General features: G+C 43.7%; 1 protein-coding gene across 1 annotated transcript in view; it reads right to left on the bottom strand.

Moving 5' to 3' along the window:
* LOC146375226 (ABC transporter G family member 23-like) overlaps nt 1-26,930 on the bottom strand; it is a 126,853-nt gene that overhangs the window by 18,504 nt on the left and 81,419 nt on the right. The window contains exons 14-17 of the mRNA XM_084949656.1: nt 25,130-25,200; nt 16,336-16,385; nt 11,432-11,488; nt 11,200-11,270 (exon numbers count right to left, since the gene is read on the bottom strand). Of these exons, the coding sequence (XP_084805782.1) occupies nt 11,200-11,270; nt 11,432-11,488; nt 16,336-16,385; nt 25,130-25,200 (249 nt within the window). The remainder of the gene's footprint in view (nt 1-11,199; nt 11,271-11,431; nt 11,489-16,335; nt 16,386-25,129; nt 25,201-26,930) is intronic.

Below are 26,930 nucleotides of genomic sequence, written 5' to 3'. Positions count from 1 at the left end.
TAAGACCGATTGTCTGTATGATCAACTCGGTCACCTATAACATCTCTAAGTTTCTGGCTTTGATCCTCAACCCGCTGGTAGGCAGCTCTGAACACCACATCCAGAACACGTTGGATTTTGTTGATAAGGTGAGAGATGTCATTATGGAGGCAGATGAAAGAATGGTCTCGTACGATGTTCCATCTCTCTTCACTTGCATCCCAGTCACGAAGCATTGGAGGTAGTTCGTAAGAGATTACAGGATGACCCCAACCTCAGCAATAGGACCACTCTCAGCATCGACCAAGTGTATTTGCTTTTGGAACTGTCTTCATTCCATCTATTTCACATACAAGGGTCAGTTCTACAGGCAGAAACATGTGTGTGCCATGGGTTCCCAAGTTTCACCCATCGTGGCCAATTTGTACATGGAAGAAGTGGAAAAGAGGGCTTTGTTATCTTACCCTGGAACACCACCAAGTCATTGGTTCAGGTATGTGAATGACAACTGGGTAAAAATCAAATCTCAGGACGTACCACAATTCACGGATCACATTAACTCAGTGGACCGACACATCAAATTCACCAGAGAGGATATGAAAAGTGGCAGGTTAGCCTTCTTAGACTGTGATATTTCCATCAGTAATGGGGGACATCTAAAAGCTGACGTGTATCAGAAACCTACGCGTTAGGATCAGTATTTAAGGTTTGACTCTCATCATCCACTGGAGCATAAATTGGGTGTCATCAAGACATTACAACATAGAGCCAACACCATCCCCACAGACACAGCGGCCAGGGAAGCAGAAGAACATCACATCAAGAATGTGGTTATCCCCGTGTTAAGTCTAATTGTTGAATGTTGTCATCATGTTCTTAAATTTGTACAGTCTTGGTTCAAGCAGTAGGATCAAGAAATTCCTTTGATCCTGAGCACCTCTCCAGCCACTCTGTGCTGGGGGAGGTTTTATGCAGAAACATCCTATCTGAAAGATCTGTTTCTTGTGATGTTGCTTCCTGCTTTTATGACCCTTTTGGTCAGCAGGAGGACACACACACACACACACACACACGTTCTTGCACATGCATACACGTGCACACACATACACACACATAGTGCCTTGTCTTTGTAACCAAGGGGGGTTTTACGGAGGGAGGTGCTGTGATGTGTATTGTGTGAACTGTAACAGTTTGTCAATAAATAGCTGCGAGGGAAGCTGCTCTTTGAAGGACTTTGGGCAGGAGACAGGTTAGGAGCGTGAGCTCCAAGAGCTGGTTCTTGACCAAAGACTTCCCTCGCTAGCGGGTTGAAGATGTTCTGTTATGTCTTGTTTTCTTCATGATGAATAAGTCTCTAAACTAGCGGGGCTTGTGGAAACACGGACCCAACATTTATTTGGTCCTTCGGAGCCGGAACCCAACGCATCGCATCCACCAAGGAGAGGGAGATGACGCCGCCGAAGTCTGCTAGCAGCCAGCGTCTGGGACGCCTGACGAAAGACCTGGTGCTTAACTTTGTCACCAGGCCGGAGAGTTTGCGTCTGAACTCCCCTCGGGTTCGATGGCGATTGACAGGTACCAGAGACTCTTCCCGTGAACGGAAACAACACGAAAAGTGAGTACAGAAGGCCTTAGAGAGCGGCTACGTGACCGTGCGTTGAATGCAGGTACGGGAGCTCGCTAGCCGCGTGAGAGAGACGCAGGCTTCTCCGCTGTGTGGGGCGTAGAGACAACCTAGGTTTGGTGACTCCGCCGTGAGGAAAGTTTGGAATCTCCGCCATTTGGGGTGTTAGGAGAGTGTCCGATGGTTGAATTCTCCGCCATATGGGGCGTTTGAGAGCTTTCAACAGAGAGTGCGCAAGCTGTGCGTGTAGACGCAAGCGATAGGCCTATTGTGTGCGTGTGCGGACCAGACGTGGTCTGCGTGAGTGAGTCTGATTGTCGTTTTGTATGCAGTCGCTTTTAAGCTGATGAGCAAGCTACACATGTTCAGAGCAGGAGCTGGTTGACCGTATCAGAGGGGAGGGAAACAGAGCTATGATATCTCGAGCATGCAGCTATCCGTGAGTTCAGTTTCTTCCTCGCACCTCATATGGGCAACAGCTTTTCTGCATCCTGATTCATGTGTGTAAGACTTTTGTAACATCAGCATCATGTTTTTGTTTTGGCGAAAAGCAGGTGATTGTGTCTGACGTCATGGTGTGTGTGAGTTACAGAGAGGTGTGAAAGTATGTGAGTGAAGGTATCCAGCTGGGGCAGAGATGATTCTGCAGGTCACCTGCCCAGTGGATAGAAGAAATAAAATAGTTGTGTGGATGAAATATGACTGATAACATGAAGAGTGTTTGGTGTTTCTCAGCCTGAAACAACTGCAATCCCACTTTCTGTTTTGAGGAAAGGAGGGTTCACAAAAAAAAAAAAAAAGAAACCAAACAGAGAGAGAGATGTGTGTTGTTTAACCCTTTAAAGCCGGTCAGAGCAGGCACGCTCCGTTTTGCGTAACTATTTTTAAATCCCTGTAGAACCGGAACAGCGTAAGCTAGCGCAATAATGTTTTTTGCATATGAAACCGGAGGAGTTGTACTTACATCTTATGCCATCAGCTTGTCCTAGGTCACAGTTTCCTTCCACGTATAGCTTTGCAAAAATTGCATAAAAAGCGCTTGCAGCAACAAAAACATAATATTCCAGAAACACGCTTTGCCGATTCGATCAGCTGTTCATAACACGAACAAGAAAAAGATGTCAACGCGAACTATTGCATGTCCGCCATTTCCTGCCCGAAACCGGAAGTGACGTCATTTTCGCGGAAAATGTAGTTTTTTACTTGTAGGCCTTAAAAGCCTATACTGGTGTTTTTATAAGTCATGTTTGACTCTATACTTTTATGAATAGTTTCTGGGATGCTTAGAACTCGAATTGCACTGCTGGAAATAGTTTATTTTGATGCACATGCTGTTTTCTTTGCAAATTTGCATCATAGGATTGTTTTTTGTTTTTCCTGCAGTATATAAAAATTGCTATATCTCCAAAATAAAACTATAAAGACACTCAAAATAAATTTCCTGTTGTTGTAAACTATTTTTTGCAACTTTTTTGTAGTTACAGTTTTGAGGGATAAGCCTCTTAAATTTCTCCAAGTAGAAATATATGTTTAAAAAAAAAACGATTTTCAATTTTTTTGTAGTTTATTGCACTTTTTTGCAATTAATGTAGTTACTATGGACTTAATGCATACATATGATTAAAATATGGGCTATAACAGTTGTATTTATGTATAGCAACTTGAAATGCTCCCAAAAATGGCACTACAGCATGTAAAAAAATAATATAAGCTCTGGTTCTATGGTAGGTCTTAAAGGGTTAAGCAGTGAAGAGACTAATGAAAATGTCTTAGTTTGTCACTTTCACATGAAAGCAGACCTGGATCAATTTTCCACATGCAGCAGTTGGAAGAAAATTATAGGTTTCACATCATTAGGAAACACTCAGGCCGAGCCTTTGGCTGAGTGGTGTTTACAACTTAACTCCCATGTGTTCCTCACCCTGAGACAATAAACTCCTTGGAAGCTAACCTCTTCTTGAACACAAGGAGTGCAGTTCCAGAAGCACAGCACATCTACAGTTCACAGCAGCCCAAGAGACAACAACAGAGTCCTGAAAGAGGTTCAGCAGCACTGTGTACAAACAAACGGCAGCATGGAGAAAACCCATCATCATGGATGGATGGAGATGCGTTTCCAGCAAGCTGCAACTTCACTGTGTGTGAAGATGACTTTTGAGGAGACTGTCTGAGTGACATTTGCCACTTTTGGAGTGGAATGACAAGATGAGACAGTGGGAAAACACAGGACAAAGCTGAAGAGAACTGTTTGCCATTGGACTGCAAAGTGGGAGAGGAGAACGGAGTGAGAGGAGCAGGTGAGAACACAGAGGAATGCTGTGGTTTAGTGTGGGAAATCAAAATTTGGGTTTAGCAATCCTGGGGAAAAAAAAGAAAACTGACTGCTTTAAGTGGGAAAATTGTGAAGGAGTCTGAAACACTGCAAAAAGAAACATATACAAAATCACACACACAAACAGAAAATGTATTAACCCTACTAACACTCACAAACACAAGAGAGCTCATGAAGATTAGACAGCATCTTGAGCATGTGAGTCTGGTTATCATCTCACTTAGTGTGATGAAAAGTGATGCAAAGACCAATGGACTCATAGCAAAGTAGTTAAGAAATGATCAAATAATAGCAAAGAAATGTGTAGAAAAGGCAGCTTTAAGAACATGCTCTGCTGGATATGCAGCTCCACAGACATCGATTAAACCTGCCTAATAACACAAACACACATGCAATGAAAATCAGCTTGTTATCAAATGCTGAATTTATCCAATGCTGTCAATTAACTCTCTAGGTTGCAGGACAACAGTTTAACTTTTGTGGGAAAAAGATTCTGGTTTGACCAACCAGTGATCAGACAATAAATTTAGTTGTTAATATAGTAAATTGGGAGATGCTTTCTGCTTGATTGATGCAGCACAAGTAATTTACTGTATGAGGGAAATTCTATTTTGTGATAATATTTTGAGCATGCATTTCTGTTGTCCTGTCAACTTTGTGGGTTAATAGCTGATATGCAAATTAGTTGATCATTATTAGATTAAGGAAAGGTGATTGAATTCTAGCACAAGTGAATGGGATGTATTGGAGTCTGTTAGAGTGGAGACTCTAAAACACTGAGTTTCCTAGTTTTGATGTGCGGGTGAATCCTGCACCTAGATACATACCTTTGAATATGTCAGAACAAACTTGTTTTGTGAAGTGCATGACAACATGTCACATGTTTTATGATGAAGGGAAAAAAGGAAAACTGAATAAAATGGGTCTGTGACCTAAATGAGTGAAGAAGCACAGACCTGGGGATTAAACTCATAGCTAATAAAAAAAAACTTAGGCTTATGTTGTGTGTTGTGCGGCTGATGGATGGATGTTTTGGAATTAATCTGGCTGATGATTTGTCTTTTGTTATTAAGTTGAGCCTGCCATTTAGGTTTGGTATGATTTCCTCCCTGAATTGAAGAACACGTGTCATGACTTAACAAGGCCTTTCTTTCTTTCCTTTCCTTTATTTTTTTTCTTTTCTTTTTATTTTGTTACTTTCATGGTGCACTGGAAGTTTTGTTGGATAATTTTTCTGTCATCTAAGCAGATCTGAACGTTTGAATAGGCAGAACTACACAACATGTTGTTGCAAATGGTTGCAAGTGAGTTTCTCCAAAATTAAAATGGGCTCAGGAGAAAGCCACTTATTTGGGACAATTAGAAAGTAAGTTCCTGTCCAAAAGGATTCAACGAGGAAATCCAGTCTAAATTCTTTTTCTTTTTGAAATGTCGTCGGTTTTGCTGAGGGTGGAAACGAAATGCGACGATAATTTCCGCTGTCAGCAAAAGAAAGAATTGCTGAGTGAATGAATGAGTGAGAATTTAAAAAAAAATGGGGAACTGACTGACTGGTTAAAACTGACAAAAGCTAATAAGACTGACTGACTGAACACCATTGTGTGAAGTTAACCCCCACCTGACAAAGGTGTGGATGTATCTTTGTGTGGGTCTCTGTTGCAGGAACAGGAGGACCACAGGAGGAAACTTGGGTCACATGACTATGTGAACTCTGCAAATTTAACCTTTTTAGTTTTAATTTTTCTGTGTCTGTGAATTTACCATGGGGGTGTTATTCATGGGCTTGTGTTGCTCACAAAGATCACTGTGAGAAAGAGTGTATACACCTGCGCAACGATAACATTTACATTTCTTTTCTACAGTAGAAGGTTAATCATGTGATTTGATCATGTGATTTACAGCAGGACACAACTTAATGTTTTTCTACCACAGGATTACTGAGATTTTGTGTTAAGGAAACTGTGGTTACAGGCTATATGTTGATGATGAAATTACACTGTGTTGTTGAGAAAAAGTTGGAGAAAATGTGAATGTTATAGGGGAAAAAGTGAATACAGTGTGATACTGTGTTTGAAACCAGTGTTGCTTCTTTTTACAGCAGAGTGTTAACCTTATGACCTTTTACAGCACCCCTGGAATCTGGGTGACCGACGCCTGACCACCAGGATGACCCGTGTGTTTGGCTAATGTTTGTTTTCCTTTGAGAGTGCTTGTAAAGGATTCAGCACAGACAGACAAGTGACAATTGAACAGATGTGCAGTGGTTACTGAATAGTTAAATGGGGCTCATTATCTGACCACTATTGGGCTCATGGTGAGTGACAAACTTAAGGAAAGTCACTGATTACAATGTGGAATGACGTTGAGATGTTCAATGATTTGGAGCAAATTATGGAAAAAGTAGGAGTTTAATGAGTTTAGAATAAACCTGCAATGATACTTGTCTCTGTGATGCTGAATACTTTATTACACTTATGAGTTGCAGTTGGTTGCAAATGCGAAGTTGTTTTAACTTAAAGACTTTGTCTTCTAGGATAGGGGGTTCGGGTGGAGCTGGGACGTAAACAAATCTTGACATTTAACTGCTGACTAATGTTTTTACACAGGGTTACAGGTTTGGAGTATGGCTGCTCCAAGTGGGAAACCCTGGAGAATTCTTTAGGGAGAATGTGCAACATTCTTGTACATGTCTCATTGGGGAGTTGACACATGGCGAGAGCCGTGTGGCACAAGAGGAGTGTCATTTTTTTAATTTGCAGGTGTCGTGAGGTACTATGACGAGAAGGAGTGACTGAGGGGATCGTCCACAAGATGGAAGCTGAGGCCAGGAGAGAGGCTTCAGAAGGATCAGAGATCACCTTCAGCACAGCAGACATCGCGCAGAGAGCTGTGCTACTGGGCTTCCAGAAGATCATCATGAGGAGATTTTGCACAGCAAAATCTTAAATAAAATGAAAGAGTTTCGACGTTGACGTTGAGGAAGACAACTAAGGTGTACAACGTGCTCTGCCTTAAATCTTCAGCAGCGTTGGAACGTGTGAACCTGGAGGATGAAGGGATCGTGCCAAGCTCCAAAAGTGACAGCGCAGAGGAAGTTCAGCGATGGAATTGTGGTTCTGTGTGAAACACAGATGCTAGGAGACTGGGAAATAGTTGACACCACTTTTCCCAAGGATGAAGATCACCTGGAGTGTGTCATTTTGCCATGCAGATTTGATGCACTGCTGAGAAGCCTTCTGCCTTCTAATTTCCTTTTAAAAATCTTTTTCTGCAGAGACAACAGGAAAGGAGAAGAGTTGTAAATGCAGTTGATTCACCAGTTGACTCTAACCCCCACAGGATGCCTAGAGTGAGAAGATTTGAGGGGTTGATAGGAGTCATAAAGAGGGGTGTTGACCAGGCTACAGCTTTGAAGTTAGCTGAAAGCCACATGGACAAGCAATAAAATCATCTGATGTGTTTGAATGCCTATGTCTGTGTACAGTTGGATTGTAGTGACATATGATTTTTGAGAATGTTGATTCTTTTTGTTTGACTGTTGACATTCATTTGTTTACTTGCAAGTTGTAGTTTACTGTGTATGAGATCAATGAGAAGCAGGTTAACTGCTTTCATGAATTAAGTGTGAACTTTTGCTGCAATAGGAGGTGAATGACGTGAGGAGCTGTGTATGAATGAAGTCTACACTGACACTGCCAAAAAAAAGGGTGCATAAGTTTAAATTTAAGTACAGAATGACAAAAAGGGGGGAAATGTTAAGTCTAATTGTTGAATGTTGTCATCATGTTCTTAAATTTGTACAGTCTTGGTTCAAGCAGTAGGATCAAGACATTCCTTTGATCCTGAGCACCTCTCCAGCCACTCTGTGCTGGGGGAGGTTTTATGCAGAAACATCCTATCTGAAAGATCTGTTTCTTGTGATGTTGCTTCCTGCTTTTATGACCCTTTTGGTCAGCAGGAGGACACACACACACACACACACACACACACACACACACACACGTTCTTGCACATGCATACACGTGCACACACATACACACACATAGTGCCTTGTCTTTGTAACCAAGGGGGGTTTTACGGAGGGAGGTGCTGTGATGTGTATTGTGTGAACTGTAACAGTTTGTCAATAAATAGCTGCGAGGGAAGCTGCTCTTTGAAGGACTTTGGGCAGGAGACAGGTTAGGAGCGTGAGCTCCAAGAGCTGGTTCTTGACCAAAGACTTCCCTCGCTAGCGGGTTGAAGATGTTCTGTTATGTCTTGTTTTCTTCATGATGAATAAGTCTCTAAACTAGCGGGCTTGTGGAAACACGGACCCAACACCCCGCTGGACATCTGTCAAAGCTGGAAAGGCGCCTAAAGAAAACTCCAGCCGATCCAGGAGAGAAGGACAACTGCTGACTAAGCAAAAACCTATAGTGATCACTTACATATCAGTCTCTGTGGCTTTTAAACCCCAAAACACACTGCGCCAAAAATTGGTCCACCCCAAGGATCCGGTGCCCCGACACAAACAAAGTAACATAGTGTACGTTGTTAAGCCATTCCCCAACTCTCTGTGAATGGTACTTATGGCCATTGATCAGTGGCCTTTGATCAGTGGCTGTTGATCAATGGTCATACTCCTGAACCATCTCCCACAGGACACCCAGAGGAACATGGTCAAACGTCTTCTTCAAGTCCACAAAACACATGTAGACTACCTGGGCAAACTCCCATGAACCCTCAAGTATCCTTGAGAGGGTAATGAGTTGGTCGAGTTTTCTGTGACCAGGACAAAAAACTGATTGAAAACTGACTGCTTGAAAACTGACTGGGGACTTGTCCCCCACGTCCCCAGACTCTGCTTCCTCTACCGAAGATGTGTCAGTGGGATTAACGAGGTCCTTGAAGTATTTTTTCTATTGCCCCACAATGTCCTCAGTCGAAGTCAGCAGTACTCCACCCGCACTATATACGGTGCAGGTAGAGCATTGCTTTCCCCTCTTGAGTTGCATGAAAGTTTCCCAGAATGTCTTCCAGGCAGTTTGAAAGTCTTTGTCCACGGCCTCTCCAAACTCCTCCCACATTTGCATTTTTGCTTCAGCCACTGCCCAAACTGCATTCCGCTTGACCTGTGGATATTGGCTGCCTCCTAAGTCCCACTGGCTAACCAAGCCCGATAGGACTCCTTCAGCTTGATGATTCCCTTTGCTTCAAGTCTCCACCATCTGGTTCGGAGGTTACCACCACAACAGGCGCCAACCACCTTGCGACTGCAGCTCAGTTCAGCAGCTTCAGCAATGGAGATGCAGAACATGGTCCATTTGGACTCAATGTCCCCAGTCTCCCTCAGCATGCTGTTGAAGCTGTGCCGGAGATGTGAATTGAAGATCTTGCAGACCGGGGCCTTTGCCAGGTGTTCCCAGCGCACCCTCACTATACGTTTAGGCCTATCAGGTCTGTCCAGCTTTCTCCCATGCCACCTGATCCAACTCACCACCAGGTGGTGACCAGTTGACAGCTTGGCACCTCTCTTCACCTAAATGTCCAGAACATACGGCCGCAGATCTGATGATACGTTTAGAAAATCGATAACTGACCTGCAGCCTAGAGAGTCCTAGTGCCATGTGCACTATTGGATGTCCTTACCAGTGTTGGTCAAGTTACTTGAAAAAAGTAATTAGTAACTAATTACCGATTACTTCCCCCAAAAAGTAATCCCGTTACTTTACTGATTACTTATTTTCAAAAGTAATTAATTACTTAGTTACTTAGTTACTTTTTAAAAACACGATTTACAACCTGAATAGGTGATAAAGCGATAGATCTTTCAGCCCAATTCTACTTTTTCCGCATAATCCATCATACAAAATGTAATCAAATGAAAAAGTCTCTTTTTAAAATTTGTTTTATTAGTTTTAACCTTTTAACTTTATGCATCAAGCAAAAAATTTAATTATATGCAACATTCTCTGACTGGAAGAAATTTGTTTAACATTTAAACCTATTTTCTGCACATTCCAGCACATAATATTTTTTTTTTGTTTGTGTTTACACTCAGTCTTTCAAATAGATGCAAGTAAAACACAGCAGAAAATAAATAAAATCAAACACTAGCAGTCCTGTTGCTCTATTTTCACCTGTAAAGCAGGAGTGGCGTAGGCAGAGGTTTGCCCTGGTGCAGGTGTGCCGCAGCGGTCAGTGGAAGAATCCGCGAGTTTCTCTGTGAGTTTCCCATTACCTCGTAACGCACTCGGTGCTTGTTTAGGGTTTTTTTTTTCGCTGTAAAAAGAAGTTTTCTTCCCACGCACAACGGACGCTAATGTTTTTGTCACTTTTTACGGAATCAAACTCAAAATAAGGTCAGTACTTCCACGCTTTAAACGCTGCAGGCTCATACTCTCTCCCGCACTCGATCCACTGTTGATCTGCACACAGCTGTTGTCACGAACGTCGCACTCGCTTACGTCACTGTCATGAGACATTCTCGCAAGAAAATCACGGTTTTAGTAACGCAGTAACGCAGCGTTCCTACGGGAAAGTAACGGTAATCTAATTACCGTTTTTGCAATAGTAATCCCTTACTTTACTCGTTACCTGAAAAAAGTAATCAGATTACAGTAACGCGTTACAAGTAACGCGTTACTGCCCATCTCTGATCCTTACGTTCGAACTTTGTGTTTGTTATGGCCAAACTGTGGTTTGCACAGAAGTCCAGTAATAGAAGACCGCTCGGGCTCAGATCTGGCAGGCTGTTCCTCCCAATCACACCTCTCCATGTCTTACTGTCGTTGCCCACATGAGTGTTAAAGTCTCTCACTTGGACGACAGAGTCCCCAGATGGAGCACCCTCAAGCACCCCGCCCAGGGACTCCAAAAAGTCCGGGTACTCTGAACTGTCATTCGGTGAATAAGCCCAGATGTCAGTCAGGACCTGTTCCCTGACCCGAACAATCCCTTTTATCCAGCGGGAAAAACGATAATGTACAGGCAGCAAGCCGAGGGGATACTAGGATACCCACCCTAGCCCGCCACCTCTCACAAAGGGCAACTCCAGACTGAGACAGAGTCCAGCCCCTTTCCATGAGACTGGTTCCAGATCCCAAGCCGTGCACTGAATTGAGCCCGACTATATCTCTGCACCTCACGCACTAACTCTGGCTCCTTCCCCACCCAGGTGACAAACATTTAATAAAAAAAATAAACAAAGATGTAGTAACTAATTAAAAAGTAGTTTTATTCATCTACTGCTCTATACTTTAACAAGCACACAGTGTGTACTAACCTGAGCGCAGCTCCAGGTGTCACAAATGCAGAAAATACTTTTTTTTGGCTGCCATAGATAGGCTCCTGAAACTATAAGGGGAAATTAAGAAAAATTAAAAATTTACTTTATAATGCAGCATGTATAAACTAAGCTACTTTAAATACAATATTAAGGGATTTTTAATGTGTCTACTTTAACATTGTAATGCAAACATTAATTTATCCTTAATTATTCTTAATAATTCTCTTACCTTTATTGGCAAGTCAACCTGATACCCCCTGTCACCCAACTTATGATCCACAAAGGCCTGAAGATAGAGCGCAAAACATAGTTTTGTATCTCTTTTTCATGTATCTCTTTTTCATGGCACATTGTAATTTTTAATCCTTTACACTGGAGGTGGAAAAAAAAACCCAGTATTACAGTTTTCATCAGCTTTAAGTGTAATCATTAAGTATTAAATCAGATTAGTTCAACATTGTTCACATAATTTCAGTTCACATAAAAAAAAAAAAAAGATGGAAGTATCTCAAATAGTGACTGTTTGGAAGTTCTTTAAACCTGGATTTTTTTTTTAATTAACGAGGCAACTCTTCTGTTTACAAAAAGATTGTTTTTTGTATACTATATTGTCATGATTCTCAGTCTTTGGCCCAGTATTTTGAGTTTTTTGTGTTTCCTTGTGTTTTTTGAAGACTTCTTGGATTTAAGTCTGGCTCTTTCTTATTAACAGCAAAATTGAGCCCCTTCTCTCTCCCTAGTGTGGGAATAAAGAAAATATTTTACTGCTACATATAGCTTTCATCATTATCATGGTATTAAAGCGTTCATTAAAAGTTACTGGCATTAGATTAAAACTTATATTAAAGGTGCGTCTGTAATCATTTTATACACACATTGCAGGTTGTGCTCATGAAAGAGTTGATACTCAGTCTATTTAAAGGTCTTAAGCTTCGTTTGGCGTGATGTCCCGACGATCCATGGTGTGACTTGGAGCAACAGAAGGTTAAAAGCATACACGCTTACAAACACAAATGATTTTAAAGATTCCAGGCCAAAGGCCTGGAATTCATTTTGCTTCTAACTGCATTTTAGTTTGCCTAGTAACAGGTGACAGAAGAAGAGTCAAGAAGAGTGCAAGCCCACAGGGACCATCTGGAGGGTGAAACAAATTGCCATGTATGGAAGAATGTGATAGAAAAAGGAACTTCTCTGTCTGTTTTTAGCTTTTTAATTGACCATTTACTGTAACTGATGCATGTCATATCCATTTTGACGCATGAAGGGGCGGAACCCTGATGAATTAAAAGCAGTCTGAAGTGTATTTTTGGGAGAAGATCTATGCTGATGTGTTGCAGTGTACATCTTCCCACGCGTGTGTTCAATAAAATCATTGTTTGACTGCACTCTTCTGGGCCAGTGTTGGTTTGTTCTTATCCTCAATATTTAGAATTCGGGACACTAGTCATGTCTGCATGTCTGTCTGGTCTCTCTGTGTCCTGTTTGTGTGGTCCCCGTTTAGTTCTGTCAAGCTAGTATGTCTTAGTCCCGGTCCCAGTTTTATTTACTTGGTCTTTTATTTTGATAGTCTCTCATCTCATGTGCATTATGTTCAGTTTTGCTTTCCCTTGTCTCTTTAGTTAGATTGAGTTCAGCTGGGTTTCACCAGGAGTCTTTACTCTGCCATAATCTCCTGTTGTGTATTTAAGCCCTCTGCTCCCAAGCAGCACCACCTGTGTTGGTCGACATCAACTCCTGGCTGGCTCAGAGAACAACCAACAATAAGTTCTTATCTGCTACTAAGTCTGGGGCAGGGGTTGCTGGGTGCACATCTGTTACTCTGTCCTTGTGAACTGACACCAGGCCATCGAAGATCTTTCCCACAGTGAACTGTTTTAGTCACTGATATTCCTCATCTGGCTGAACTGGCTTTTCTAGCGACTGCTGTTCATGTATCTCAGCCAGCTCAGCCTGTGACTGCTAATTGTGTTTCCCAGGTAGCGCAGCCTAACACAGCCAGTTGTTCTCCCGTATTGGCCTTTCTAGAGACTTTTAGTTTTGCTGAGCCAGCTAAATATAAAGCCGAGTTGGTAGAATTAACTTCTTTGTTTTCTGTACAGTACAGTTTAAACCAGATATTTACGCACACTTGAGAAAAAAACACACATTTTTTTCTTTACTGTCAAACATCAAATTAGAGTAAACTTTTTTGTTTTAGATCAATAAATATGAACATAGTTTTTTGTATCTGTGAAATGTTAGAAAAAAAAGAAATAAAATTGTTTTACAGTTTTATATTACTTTCATGAAAGTCAGAAGTATACATACGTTTCCTTAGTATTTGGTAGGATTGCCCCAAAACTGTTTCACTTGGGCCAAACGTTTCGGGTATCCTTCCACAAGCTTTCTACAAGTTTGCTGGTATCTTGGCCCACTCCTCTTGACAGAACTGGTGAAACTGGGTCAGGTTTGTAGGCCTTGCTCATGCTCGCCTTTTCAGTGCCGCCTACAAATTTACTATGGGATTGCGATCAGGGCCTTGTGATCGCCACTCCAATACCTTGACTTTGTTGTCTCTAAGCCACTTTGTAACTAATTCAAAGGTATGCTTTGGGTCAGTGTCCATTTGGAAGACCCATTTTCACCTAAGCTTCAACTTGCTGGCTGATGTCATCAGATGTTGCTTCAGTATGTCCACATAATTTTCTTTTCTCATGCCATCTATTTTGTGAAGTGCATTAGTCCCTTCTGCAGCAAAACAGCCCCACAACTTGATGTTGCCACCCCGGTACTTCACAGTTGGGATGGGGTTCTGAAACTTCAAAGCTTCCCCCTTTTTCCTCCAAATATACCGTTTTCATTATGGCCGAACAGTTCAATTTTTGTTTCGTCAGACCACAGGATATGTCTCCAGATATTAAGATTTTTGTCTCCATGTGCAGTTGCAACTTGTAGTCTGGCTTTTTTATGGTGGTTTTGAAGGAATGGCTTTCTCCTCCCAAAGTAAACTTTGATGGTACAGGACTCGTTTTACAGTGGATAGTGGCACTGTCTTACCAGTTTCAGCCAGCATTGTCACAAGGTCTTTTGCTGTTGTCCTGCTGGAGGGGCTGTTGCTGATTTGCATATTTCGCACAAAAAAAGTTCCTCTCTGGGACTCAAAATCCGTCTCCTTCCTGAGCGGAATGATGGTTGACCATTTCCATGTTTTTTGTGTACTATTGTCTGAACGGATGAGCTTGGGAGCTTGAGGCATCTGGAAAGGATGAACCTTTGTCGGGGAGCCCCATCTTCAATGTCATGAGTGTCCCTGGGGACAAAACTAGGCTACAGCTACAACAGTGTAGGACAGTCCCTTCCACAGGCTCCTAGAGTGCCTGTGGAAGGGACTGTACTACACTGTTGTAGCTGTGACTGCGGACAATAACAGACTACAAACAACCAGCTTCTTCAATGATGAATGCCGACGCTTCACTGGCTGATGAGCTGAACATGTTTTATGCTTGCTTCGACGCTGCAGCAATTAAAACAACAAACAGCTGCACGCACGGAGTGCACCAGTGAAGACAACACCATCATCACAGAGCATGCCATGAGGAAAACTTTCAGGAGGGTGAACACCAGGAAGGCAGCAAGACCAGATGCAATCCCTGGTTGGGTCCTGAGAGCCTGCACTGACCAGCTAGCACTGGTGTTCACAGAGATCTTCAACCTCTCCCTGGCCCAACCAGTGGTTCCCACATGCTTCAAAGAGTCCATCATTGTCCCTGTCCCGAAGAAACAACAGGCCGCTTGTCACAATGATTACCGCCCAGTAGCACTGAGTTCAATTGTGATGAAGTGTTTTGAAAGACTGATGAGAGATCACTTCACTTCTTCACTTCCTGCCACCATCGACCCACTTCAGTTTGCATACTGGTCTAATCGTTCCACAGACAATGCCATAGCTCACCTGCTCCACATATCCCTGAGTCACCTGGACAGTGGCAGAGGGAATTATGTTAGGATGCTGTTCGTGGACTACAGTTCAGCATTCAACACAATAATTTCCTCTAAGCTTTTCACCAAGTTGAAGGATCTAGGACTCAGCTCATCACTGTGTCAGTGGATCCTCAACTTCCTCACAGACAGACCCCAATCAGTAAGGGGTGGGAAAGCAAGTCTCCCCCTCCATCTCACTCAGTACTGGAGTGCTTCAAGGCTGTGTGTTAAGCCCCCTGCTGTACTCACTGTACACTTATAACTGTGTAGCCACATCGGACACCACCTCCATTGTCAAGTTTGCTGACGACACTGTTGCTGTGGGCCTGATCTCTGACAGCATCGAGAAGGCCTACCTGTAGGAGATTAGGAACCTGGAGACCTGGTGCCAGGAGAACAACCTCCTCCTAAACGTCCGCAAGACTAAGGAGCTGATCGTGGACTTTCTACAAAGCAGGTGAGGAATTATGAGCCCCTGATCATCAATGGCACGCCAGTGGAGAGAGTGGACAGTTTCTGGGACCTGGGTGTCCACATCGCTCAGGACCTGTCATGGTGCTGCCACATTAACACCCTGGTTAAGAAAGCCCCCCCAGCGTCTCTTCTTCCTCAGAAGACTTAGAGTCTTCCATCTGCCACTGAGGGCAGCCTGAGCCTCCTGAAACCCCACTGCCTCTCTGGCCACATGAATCCGAGCCTGTGGTCTCTGTGGCTTCCATGCTGTGGAAGCCTGAGAATCCTGAGTGTGTTATCTTCACACTTCCTAAATCCGAGGCTTTGTCAGCGTCTGTGCTTTAGCTTGATTCAGAGACCTAGGGTATATGATGCTGACACCAGCCTCCAGCAAAGCCACTGGAGGTGTCCCATCGCCTCTGCCATTGCCAACCTCCAAAGGGGTTCCCATCTTCCGCGTTGACTCCGTTAACTCCGGCCTGCAGAGGATATGTTTCCTGGTCTCTTTTGTCTAATGAGTGTGTGTCATCAAGGTGGCCAACTTGTATAAACAGTCTATGTAATCATCTCAAAGTACTTCATACAGTAAGGTAAAGACCCAACAACCAGGGTAATTGCACTAAAAGAAGAGCACTCAACCATATGTATTTTACGTACACAGTACTGGACACTGGACATGTGTCAGTTCAGTCAGATTCAATCATGTTTGTGCATTTATACCTTAAAGGCCTCCTGCAATTTCTTCTGCAGCATGAAAGCAATTTGTTGATCTAATAAGAAAAAAAGCAAAACATAAGCAACTCCAGCTTCTCACAGACAAATTTAGAGATGAACAAAATGTGTTCCTTTCACTAGAAGAAAATGTTTTCATTTTTTATACAAACTGCTTAAAAAAATATCAATAAACACATTGTATCTTGATGAACAGTCAAGACAGGCAGAAAGTCATTACTGATATGGATTGTATAATTTGTTAGGACTCAAAATGATGTAACAAAAGAAACCAAAATAATCAACATTTGAGAGCTGGACTGGAAAATTACATGCACAAAAAAAAAAAAATCAAATTCAGAAACTGAATTGTTGGTGTCATGATGTGTGCTGTGTGGCAGGCAGGATGGAGGACCCAAATTCAGGACTCGGAAGGTCAGACGGAAGGTCAGACGGAAGGTCAGACGGAAGGTTAAACTTAGAGCGCAGCTTTTATTGTTGGGAAAAAAATCTTCATTCGAAATAAACATCATCAAACAAACCAGAATCTCAAACGTAAATCTAAACATTAAACCAGGCACTGGAAATATTTGCAAAAGTGCTCCGAGGTTTTCGGAGACGTCTGTTACCCCACCAGCTTGATAGCTGACCGGGTGGTCAAGGCTCACTAGACCCGGCGAGAACAGCGGACTCCTGGTACATCGTTTTCAAACCCCGCGCAGTCTTTCGTTATTCAGGTTCAAAATGATATATAAGTGTCTTAGATAACTTCTAAATGTTAATGTTTGGTTTATTTCAGTGTTTTATTTGTTCCTGAGTAAATCAGTTTGGCTGAGATTAAAGTTAAGTTTCATAACTAGACTGTTTTATTTAATATTGAAATCTTACTTGGAGAGCTGTCAGTATATTTTGAATATCCCCTGATGTAAAATGTGCTCTTCTTATTTAAACAGCTGACTCTGAACTAAATCTAACATTAAAAATATTGAAATTGCGGAGGAAACATTTTCACCAGAAACAAAAGCAGCATGTGTTTTATGTGGAGATCCTAAAGCCTGCTCCAGAAATGATCAGATTATATTTTAAATATTTGTTCAATTCTCTTCCAAACCCCAGCTGTCTATTGTAAGTTTTAAGTGTCTACTAAAATAAAAGTAAAAGCATTCTAACATCCTACCTGTACACCATGTGTAATTTTTTTTATGTCATGTGTAATTTCCATTGCAAATATTAATCACAGTTAAATTAAGAGGGGATGGCAGTAAAAACTCTAGAGCTGTGATGTCATCAAGTACACTGCCGTTTTAATTGTAGAGTGATCGTGCTGCGTTCTCGCGTTCTCAGCAAGTCAGACTCCTGTGCAACCTTAAAAAGTTCGGTCTAGCGACAACGCGAGTACAGACTTGCGTACTTTAGAATTGAGAAATGGACTTCATTTTGGTTTATTTTCTGTTTCACTGCTAGCAAAATTAGTACACATCGATTCCACTCAACGGTGTTGTTGTGAGATCTGTTTATGTTGTCCTAGTAAGGCTACCATGGGGGCGGCCACTAGAGGTGGCTAGAACACTGTATGTGTATATGTTTTCTAGAAAATTGATGTAGCCACGTACACTGCTGCTACAGTTCAATAAAAGTAGTTCGTGCTGAAGAACCCTGTGTCTTATTGCCTCCTATCATGACATGGTGTCAGAATTGAGGACTTCACGCCGAGTTACACAAAGAAATGGCTAAATTTGGACCTCCGGAGCTGTTCGACTTTACGCAGCCGGCAGAGTGGCTGATATGGTGGCAGAGATTCTCATCCAAGCTAGGGATGGAGAGCGGCGAAGTGCAGGTGAACTCGCTTCTTTACTCCATGGGGAGAGATGCTGAACAAATATATGGCTCATTGTGTTTCCTGCTGCTACGGAGGCCAGGCCAAGTCCGCAGTTTGAGTATGATCTGGTTATACAAAAGGTCGATTTGCACTTTGTCCCAAAGAGAAACGTTATTCATGACCGCGCCTGTTTTCACAAACGGAGCCAGAGGGCCGGGGAGACAGTCGAGGCTTTAGTGAGGAGCCTGTACGAGCTTGCGCAGCACTGTGACTTTGGCGGCAGTAAAGATGAGCAGATCCGGGACCGTATTGTCATTGGATTAATTGACAAAGATGTCTCACAAAAACTACAGCTCGAGGCGGACTCAACTCTGGATAGAGCCATTCAACTAGCACGCCAGAGTGAACAAGTCAAACAGCAAAGTGCAGAGCGAGTGGAAAGCACTGTGAATGAGGTGAAAGGAGTTACTACCAACCTCGTCAGGTACATGAGCAACAACATGGTGAGAGTAAACCAAAATGCCAAAGATGCAACAGGGTGCATGACAAAAGAGAAAACTGCCCAGCCCGCAATAAAAGATGTAGAAAGTGCAATAAGTTAGGACACTTTGAAGTTGTATGTAAAACCAAAATGCTAAAAGAGGTCAGGGCTGAGGCTGTAGAGGATTCAGATGAGGATTCATTCTTCATAGGGGAGCTTTTCCTGGGAGCAGTAACTGTCATGGTCTTGAGTCTGACGACTCAGTGTTTTGTGTTTCTTTATAATATTCTGTGTTCTTGTTTATTCTGTTATGTCTTTGGGTTCGGTTTGCCATTCGTTAGGGTTTTGTTTTGTGCCTGCCTGCTCCCACTTCTGTGTTCCCTCTGTCTGTCCATGGTGTCACTGTGTCTGCTTGTGAGTCTGTCTGTTCAGTTCAGTGTCTTGTCTGGTTCTCTGTGTCTGTTAGTTTGCTGTTTTATTCTGAAGGTCCTTGTCTTTTGTGAGTGTGTTCAGTTTACGTTTCCCCTGCCTCGTCAGTTGTGATTTCACGAAGGTGTACTTCCCTCATGTCTCCCATCCCCTGATTACTGCTGTGTGTATTTAAGCCCTGTGTGTTCTCCTGCCTGTTGCTGGTTCGTCTGCGTTATTTGGTGTGTTATGGTCTGCGTAATCTCCGTCAGTCATTCTGCGTATTTCCCTGTGACTCCCTGCAACTCTGTTTCTGGTTAGTTTCTGTTCGTTTTTTCAAGTTTAGGTTGTCTTAGTTTCATGCTCACCCTCGCCTTCTCTGTTGTACCCACATTTGATTAATAAAGTCACTTGCACCACAGCTGCCGCATCTTGGGTCCTTATAATTCACACACGGCTTGCCCTGGCAACCCGTGACAGTACGATGGACCCAGCGGCACTGAATCCGTCCGAGGAGCTCCGGGACGACATCATTTACAATGTGGAGATTCTCCTCGGGCTGTGGCTGGAAAACCCTCCGAAAGAGCTTCGCCGCGCCATTGAAAGCCGGCTGCAACGGCTGTTTTCCGGCCTTCCATGGCTATTGGAATTGCTTCCCCCGACCATGCAGGCCTTTCTCCAGAACACACCACACCTTCTCCCAGCCACTACAGCCTCGCTGCCCGACCCGCCGGATGTGGTTTTGCCTGGCCTGTCGGAGCCGTCTGCAGGGAGGAAACGACGATCGCACCGCCGGCGCGCCACCCCACAGCCGGACGTTGGGACTTCTGAATTGCCGGCTGTGGTGAGTGAGGACTCTTTTTCTTTTTCGGACTGTGTGACTGTTTATTCAGGGGCTGTGTTTTGTGCGGCGGATAGCAATAAGAACTGCTTATCGCCTGCTCAGCTGCCTTCGTCTCCTTCAGCAGCCCCCTTCAGCTCAGCTAGCTGCCCAGCAGCCACCTTCAGCTCAGTTAACTGACCAGCAGCCACCGTCAGCATAGTTAGCTGCCCAGCAGCCACCGTCAGCTCAGTTAGCTACCCAGCAGCCACCGTCAGCTCAGTTAGCTGCCCAGCAGCCACCTTCTGCTCTGTTTCCAGTGTCAGCTGCTCACTCGCCCTTAGTTCAGTTTCCAGTGCCTCCAGTGTCTCCTGTAGTTCAGTCTCCAGTGCCTCCAGTGTCTCCTGTAGTTCAGTCTCCTGCAGCGCGGTCACCCGTTCAACAGCCCCTAGCGCTGTCTTCTGTGTGCCCAAAAGCTGGGTCGGCTATTCAGTCTTCATGTCTATCGGCCACTTTGCCATCTGTAACCTCTATGCAGTGAGAAAATCTAATTTCAACCCAGGGTGTTTCTCATGATTTAGCTGCTTTTGGCACAGTTTTCCACTCCAGGGCTTCCCCAGAGGCTAGGTCTCAGCCCCTAGCTGATTCTGGACCCCTGAAGGTTAAGCAGCCCCCTGAGAACTGCACCGTGTTAGCGCTGCCAAGGCAGAACCAATGCCCTGAGCAGCTTCAATCTCCTTCGTGTCTGCCAGGGGTCTCCGTGCCTGCTGGCTTTGTAATAGCCTCCACTGGAGGGTCCAAGGGGCCTGTCCGGCCTTTATCTCCTGTCTCCGCTGGAGGGTCCGAGGGACTGCTCCGGCCTTCGTCTCCTGTCTCCGCTGGAGGGTCTGAGGGACCGCTCCGGCATTCGTCTCCTGTCTCCGCTGGAGGGTCCAAGGGGCCCGTCCGGCCTTCGTCTCCTGTCATCGCTGGAGGGTCCAAGGGGCCCGTCCGGCCTTCATCTCCTGTCGTCGCTGGAGGGTCCAAGGGATCCGTCCAGCCTGCAGCGCCACCACCTGCGGCTGCCACGCCGTCACCTGCAGCGCCTACTTCCTCGCCTGCAGCGCCTACTTCCTCGCCTGGTCCAGCCTCGCCTTCGCCTGGTCCAGCCTTGCCTTTGCCTGGTCCTGCCTCGCCTGGTCCTGCGGTTGACTCACCACTTCCTTGTCCACACCCTGCATGGCCGGCCTTACCGCAACATCACTGGCCACTTTCCAGGCCACTGGCTGGGCGTCATCGCCCTCGTGGGCGGCCTCCTGACCAGCTTTGCCGTCGCCGCCGTTGCCTTCCACACGGTCGGCCTCTGGACCAGCCTGCTGCTTCCTGAGCTCCAGTTTTTTTGTGATTGTTTTGTTTTCAGACTCGGTGTGCTTCCCTCCTGTCTCCCATCCCCTGATTACTGCTGTGTGTATTTAAGCCCTGTGTGTTCTCCTGCCTGTTGCTGGTTCGTCTGCGTTATTTGGTGTGTTATGGTCTGCGTAATCTCCGTCAGTCATTCTGTGTATTTCCCTGTGACTCCCTGCAACTCTGTTTCTGGTTAGTTTCTGTTAGTTTTCTGTCAGTTTAGGTTTTCTTAGTTTCATGCTCACCCTCGCCTTCTCTGTTGTACCCACATTTGATTAATAAAGTCACTTGCACCACAGCTGCCGCATCTTGGGTCCTTGTAATTCACACACGGCTTGCCCTGGCAACCCGTGACAGTAACTGAGTCAAAAACAACAGTCATTGAGGAGTCAGGCTCAGATGCCAACTGGGACATTGAGTCACTGGTAAATGGCAGTCCAGTTGATTTCAAAATTGATACAGGCGCAGACACCACTGTTATGACAGAAACGACCTTGAATAAGCTACAGCAGAGACCCAAACTTATCCAGTGTAAGCCAACTGTGTACAGCCGTGGTGAAAAAGTCAGGTGCATGGGTAAATTCCTTGCTACTACAGTGTACAAAGGCCAAAGTACCAGTACTGGATTACAGTTATAAAAGGGCAATACGCAAGTAACCTACTGGGGAAGACCGTGGCAAAGCGCATGGGACTAGTCACTAGAGTTAACGAAATCAGTAGTGACTTAACAGAGGATGTGTTCGGAGAAATTGGCCTGCTGAACTGTGAACCTGTAGTGCAGTGCTGTACAGTGTAACCACCCCACGCCAGGTGCCTTATCCTCTCCTCCCAAAGGTGGAAAAGGAAATAAAGCGCATGCTCAAACTTGGCATCATCGAGGAAGTCACCGAGCCAACAGACTGGTGCCTGCTCCGAAGGTGAGGTCAGGTTGTGTGTGGACTTAAAACGTCTGAATAAGGGAGTAAAGCGCAAACGGTAGATCTTGCCCACATTGGATGACATAACTCCCAAGTTAGCAGGGGCTAAAGTTTTCTCCACTTTGGATACCTCCAGTGGGTTCTGGCAAATCCCACTGGACCCCAGCTGCCAAAAACTGACCACGTTCATAACTCCCATGGGCAGGTTTTGCTTCAGACGCCTGCCATTTGGCATAACTTCAGCACCCAAGATCTTCCAGCAGCTCATGAGCACTTTGCTCAAGGGCCTAGATGGGACTGTTGTTGTGATGGACGACATACTGGTTTTCGGGGCTAACAAAGAGGAGCATGACCAGATCTGAGATGCAGTATTACGAACAATCAAAGCATCAGGCCTTAAGCTCAACAGGTCCAAGTGCCACTTCGCAAAGAATGAGCTGCAGTTTTTTGGTCACATAATCAGCGCGGATGGTGTGAAACCTGATAATGGCAAGGTGGAGGCTATTGCCAGGATGCCCAGCCCCACAAATGTAGAACAACTCAGGCAGGTACTCGGACTAATAAACTATGTTGGAAAATTCCTGCCGGGCCTGTCCACAGTGCTGCACCCCCTCTCCAACCTACTCAAAAAAGAGACTGTATGGGCATGGGGCGAGCCTCAGGAGCAAGCATTCAACAAAGCAAAAGCAATGCTCGTGGCTGCACCAGCACTTTGTTATTATGATGAAGGCCGACCAACAGTTGTCAGTGCGGATGCCAGCAGCTCTGGCCTGGGTGCTGCACTGCTACAGGACCATGACGGGGAGTTACGGCCCGTTGCTTTTTGTTCTCACACGCTCACAGACGCAGAGAAAAAATATTCGCAGATCGAAAAAGAGTGTTTAGCATCTGTCTGGGCCTGCGAACGTTTTGCCCGCTACATCCAAGGCATGGGTTATTTACGTCTACAAACTGACCATAAGCCCTTGGTGCCTTTGATCAACTCGTACGACCTTGACAAAACGCCACTGAGATATCAGAGACTGCTGATGCAACTGATGCAATTCAATGTCACTGCTGAGCATGTTCCTGGTAAACAGTTAGTGGTGGCGGACGCACTCTCCAGACATCCACTGCACGGATGCTACCAGTCCAAGACAGACAGCCAGGTCAAGGCATATGTGAGCAACGTCGTGACAACCTATCAAGTCACATAAGTTGGAGGAAATTCGCAGTGCTACACAGAGGGACCCAGAGCTTCAAAAAGCAATCATCTTCATCAGACAGGGGTGGCCTCGGAGAATGGCAAAGAGTTCACCACTGCAAGGCTTCTATGCAGCCAGAAGCCACCTCTCAGAATCAGACTGTCTACTGATCTACCACGATTGCATTGTAATTCCCACAGCACTCAGACCCGGTGTCCTTGACCAATTACATGAAGGCCACCAAGGACTAACTAAATGTAGAGAGCGTGCAAGATCAACCGTGTAGTGGCCCAACATTGGACTTCAAATAACACACAAGGTGAGGTCATGCAACTTTCGCAGAGAGCACAAGCCTACACAGCGACGGGAACCCCACGTGACTACTCCTCTGCCCAATGGGCCCTGGCAAAAGATTGCAGCTGATCTGTGCGATTTGGAGGGTAAGAACTTTCTTGTCGTGGTTGATTACTTTTCAAGAGACATTGAGATTGCTTCCCTCACTACAACAACCAGGAGACAGGTCATTAACAAGCTTAAACACATGTTCGTTAGATGGGGCATCCCGTTAGAACTGGTCAGTGATAATGGAACGCAGTTCACATCATCAGAGTTCCAAGACTTCAAACGGAGTTATGGCTTCACCCACACAACGTCGAGCCCTCATTACCCCCAGTCAAATGGAGCTGCTGAAAGAGCTGTCCAAACGGCCAAGTACATTCTCAAACAGTCTGACCCCTGCTTAGCCTTAATGATTTACCGCTCTACACCAATTGCAGCAACCAGTGTAAGCCCAGTTCAACTTATGACAGGACGTCAAATCTGCACCACCGTCCCAGTACTCGAAAAGACGTTGTTGGCCAGTCCAATCAATAGGTGACTGGATTTGTGACTGAGCTTCTTGGAGGTGAGACATATGTCTCATGTTCAGTGGTTTTACCTGCTTTCTGCCACCTGCATCACACCATGGAGGTCTCCGATGATGACTCAAACTACATGGTGAATTTTAAGACAGCCTTCACAAAGGACCTATCCCAACGTGTAGGTCTCAACCATCAGCATCTCAACCATCAGTGGCTCAAGATAGCTACTGTGCTTGACTTGGATTTAAAGTGTCTTGTAAGGGGAGAGCGAGAAGAGGTTTGGACCAGCCTTGAGGTCCTGCTGCAGCAACAGTGTAAAGATGCCACCACAACGGAGCCAGCAAAGACAAAGACAAAGAGACTCTGATTAATTAATTCATTTTGAAAATGTAGTTAAAGTACTTAAAATAGCACTTTATTTTTAAGACTGCCCAATTTTGGCCAGGGATATAATTTTTGTTTCTCTGTTTTGAATTGAAATGCAGTTGAAATGCTTTCCCCCCCAAAAAATTAAAAGAACTTGAGTTTACAATATTCATGTCCATGTCTATTATTTGATTCTGTCGCCCACTAAAACTCTTTTAAATTAAAAAACCATTTGCGCTTTGGGGCAAATTTTCTTGTGTGATTAAATGCGATTAATTGAGATTAATTAAGTACAAAGTCTCTAATTAATTAGATTTTTTTTTAATCGAGTCCCACCCCTATATATGACATACTTATACTACTAATATTTTGTTTTTGTTTACATACTAATATTTTAGTATGTATGTATTTACATACTAATATTTTATCACTTATATGACACAATAGAATTTGTCATATGTATTATTTGTCCATATCTTGAGTTCTCAATGCATGGTTCTGATAGTTATTCAAAAGTAACTTGCAAAAAGAAGAAAAAATTGCAGAAAAGTAGGTTATGTCTTACTTGTCTCATCCAGCCAGATATGTACTGATCCTCCTTCAACTATCTCTCTAGAAACCTGTTGCTTGATCATCCTGCAAAATTAGGAGCAGAGTTATGATCAGGGAAAAAAACAAAACAACTGAAAAACACTAGAATGTAAATATTGCAATAAGAAGCTGAAATGTGAGTGATAATCTGCTGACGATGTAGATTTTCTGAATTTGTCTGGCAGCACAAGCCCAAAAGATATACAAACAGAGACAGATAAAGCACAGCTGATCTATAGTAAAAATAGTAATCTCAGCGACTCTGGCTGAAGAATATGGTCATTCATTTGGTCATTTAGATACATCTGTTTAGCGTGGACTTTCTTAAAGTTTTTGTTTTAATGCAATTTACAGGTTTTATTGGCTCCTTTTTCATTAATGTCTCTTTTGTATTAATGTCAACTGTATATAACTGTACCTATTAGTATGTGTTTATCAGCTTGTCTGTAACACTATCAGTTTTGCTAACATGTTTGACAGCAGATGCTTTCACTTGAACAAACACTTACTGTCTCTATAGCTCAGTAGATACACAGCACCATATTTGTTTTTTCTTTCTTTGATGTTTATAACACATTTGGATTAAAATTTAAATTATGTGGTTAATTTTGTATTGATTAAGTTTATTTTGAAAAGTTTTTAATTTATTGGTTTGCAGGGTTTCCTCATTCTCTTCCTTTCTAGCATGCACGGTCAGGCAAAGACGAGTTACTTACTTACTTCCTTACTTACTACTTACGAATTACTTTCCAACCGTCTTGTGTTTTTTTTTGCCTGTCCTGTCCTGTCCTCTCCTGTCCGGCAGTGTAGCCATCAGAATTGCTGTCTGAAGGCCAAAAAACATGCCCAACAGATTTATTTTCCCAAATGGATCTTTATGGCTTTTGCTATACTGGTCCACTTGATAGTCATATTTTATTAGATTTTTTTTTTATTTTGAGTTATTACAACCATAATGTAAAAGACTGGGGGACGGAAAAGATGAAAGAAAGGGAAGCTGTGGAGAAAGTTACTAGAAGAAGAGGGAGAGAAATATATATATAAAGAGAGGGAGTGAGAGAAAAAACCCCCTGAAAATCTGCTTCACCAACTGCTGAAAAAAACCAAGCAAAAAAAACAACACAGCAGGGAAACCACAACAAAAACCAGCACATGCAAAAGTAACAGTAAATAACAAATATTAAATTTTACTGAGCAACATACAATATTAATGATAAGGTAGAAAGGATTAAAATAATTCCTTTGTTGATAAGGCAAATTAGCCTGATGGTATTAAAAAGAAGGATGAAAAATGTAATACATGAAGTTGTCATAACAACTTCATGTTTAATGGTAAACATAATTGTGGATATCATTAAAATATGACCACAGATGATTATAATACCATGACTATATATAATAAGTTTTTTTTATTGTTATGTAGACTGTTTTTTTCTTCTTGGATACCTTTGAATCTCCCTGAGTTGGAACCTGGATTTCCTCCTTGGCCTAGGAGTAGCAGTCCAAAGACCTGATCTTTCCATTTACCAGAGAGGGAACTCACCTATTCCTAATCCTCTGTTGGTGAAGTGCTCTACTGTGGTAGGAGCAGCATAAAACACAAACTGCTGTTGGCTCTTACTATTGGGTGTATCCACAAAGAAACACGCGATCTAAGACTTGACTAAATACTCCACGGCTCAGAAGAGCAGACAGTGATACAATACCGACCTCTTTTCAGTTGCCAGACTAACTAACTAACTATTGAGTGAAACAGAATTAAAAAACTATACTGA

This window comes from Perissodus microlepis, chromosome 13 (genome assembly GCF_051167445.1).
Source record: "Perissodus microlepis isolate ML-2025 ecotype Zambia chromosome 13, ASM5116744v1, whole genome shotgun sequence".
NCBI classification, from domain to species: Eukaryota; Metazoa; Chordata; class Actinopteri; order Cichliformes; family Cichlidae; genus Perissodus; species Perissodus microlepis.
This window is presented reverse-complemented; position numbering and strand designations above follow the sequence as displayed.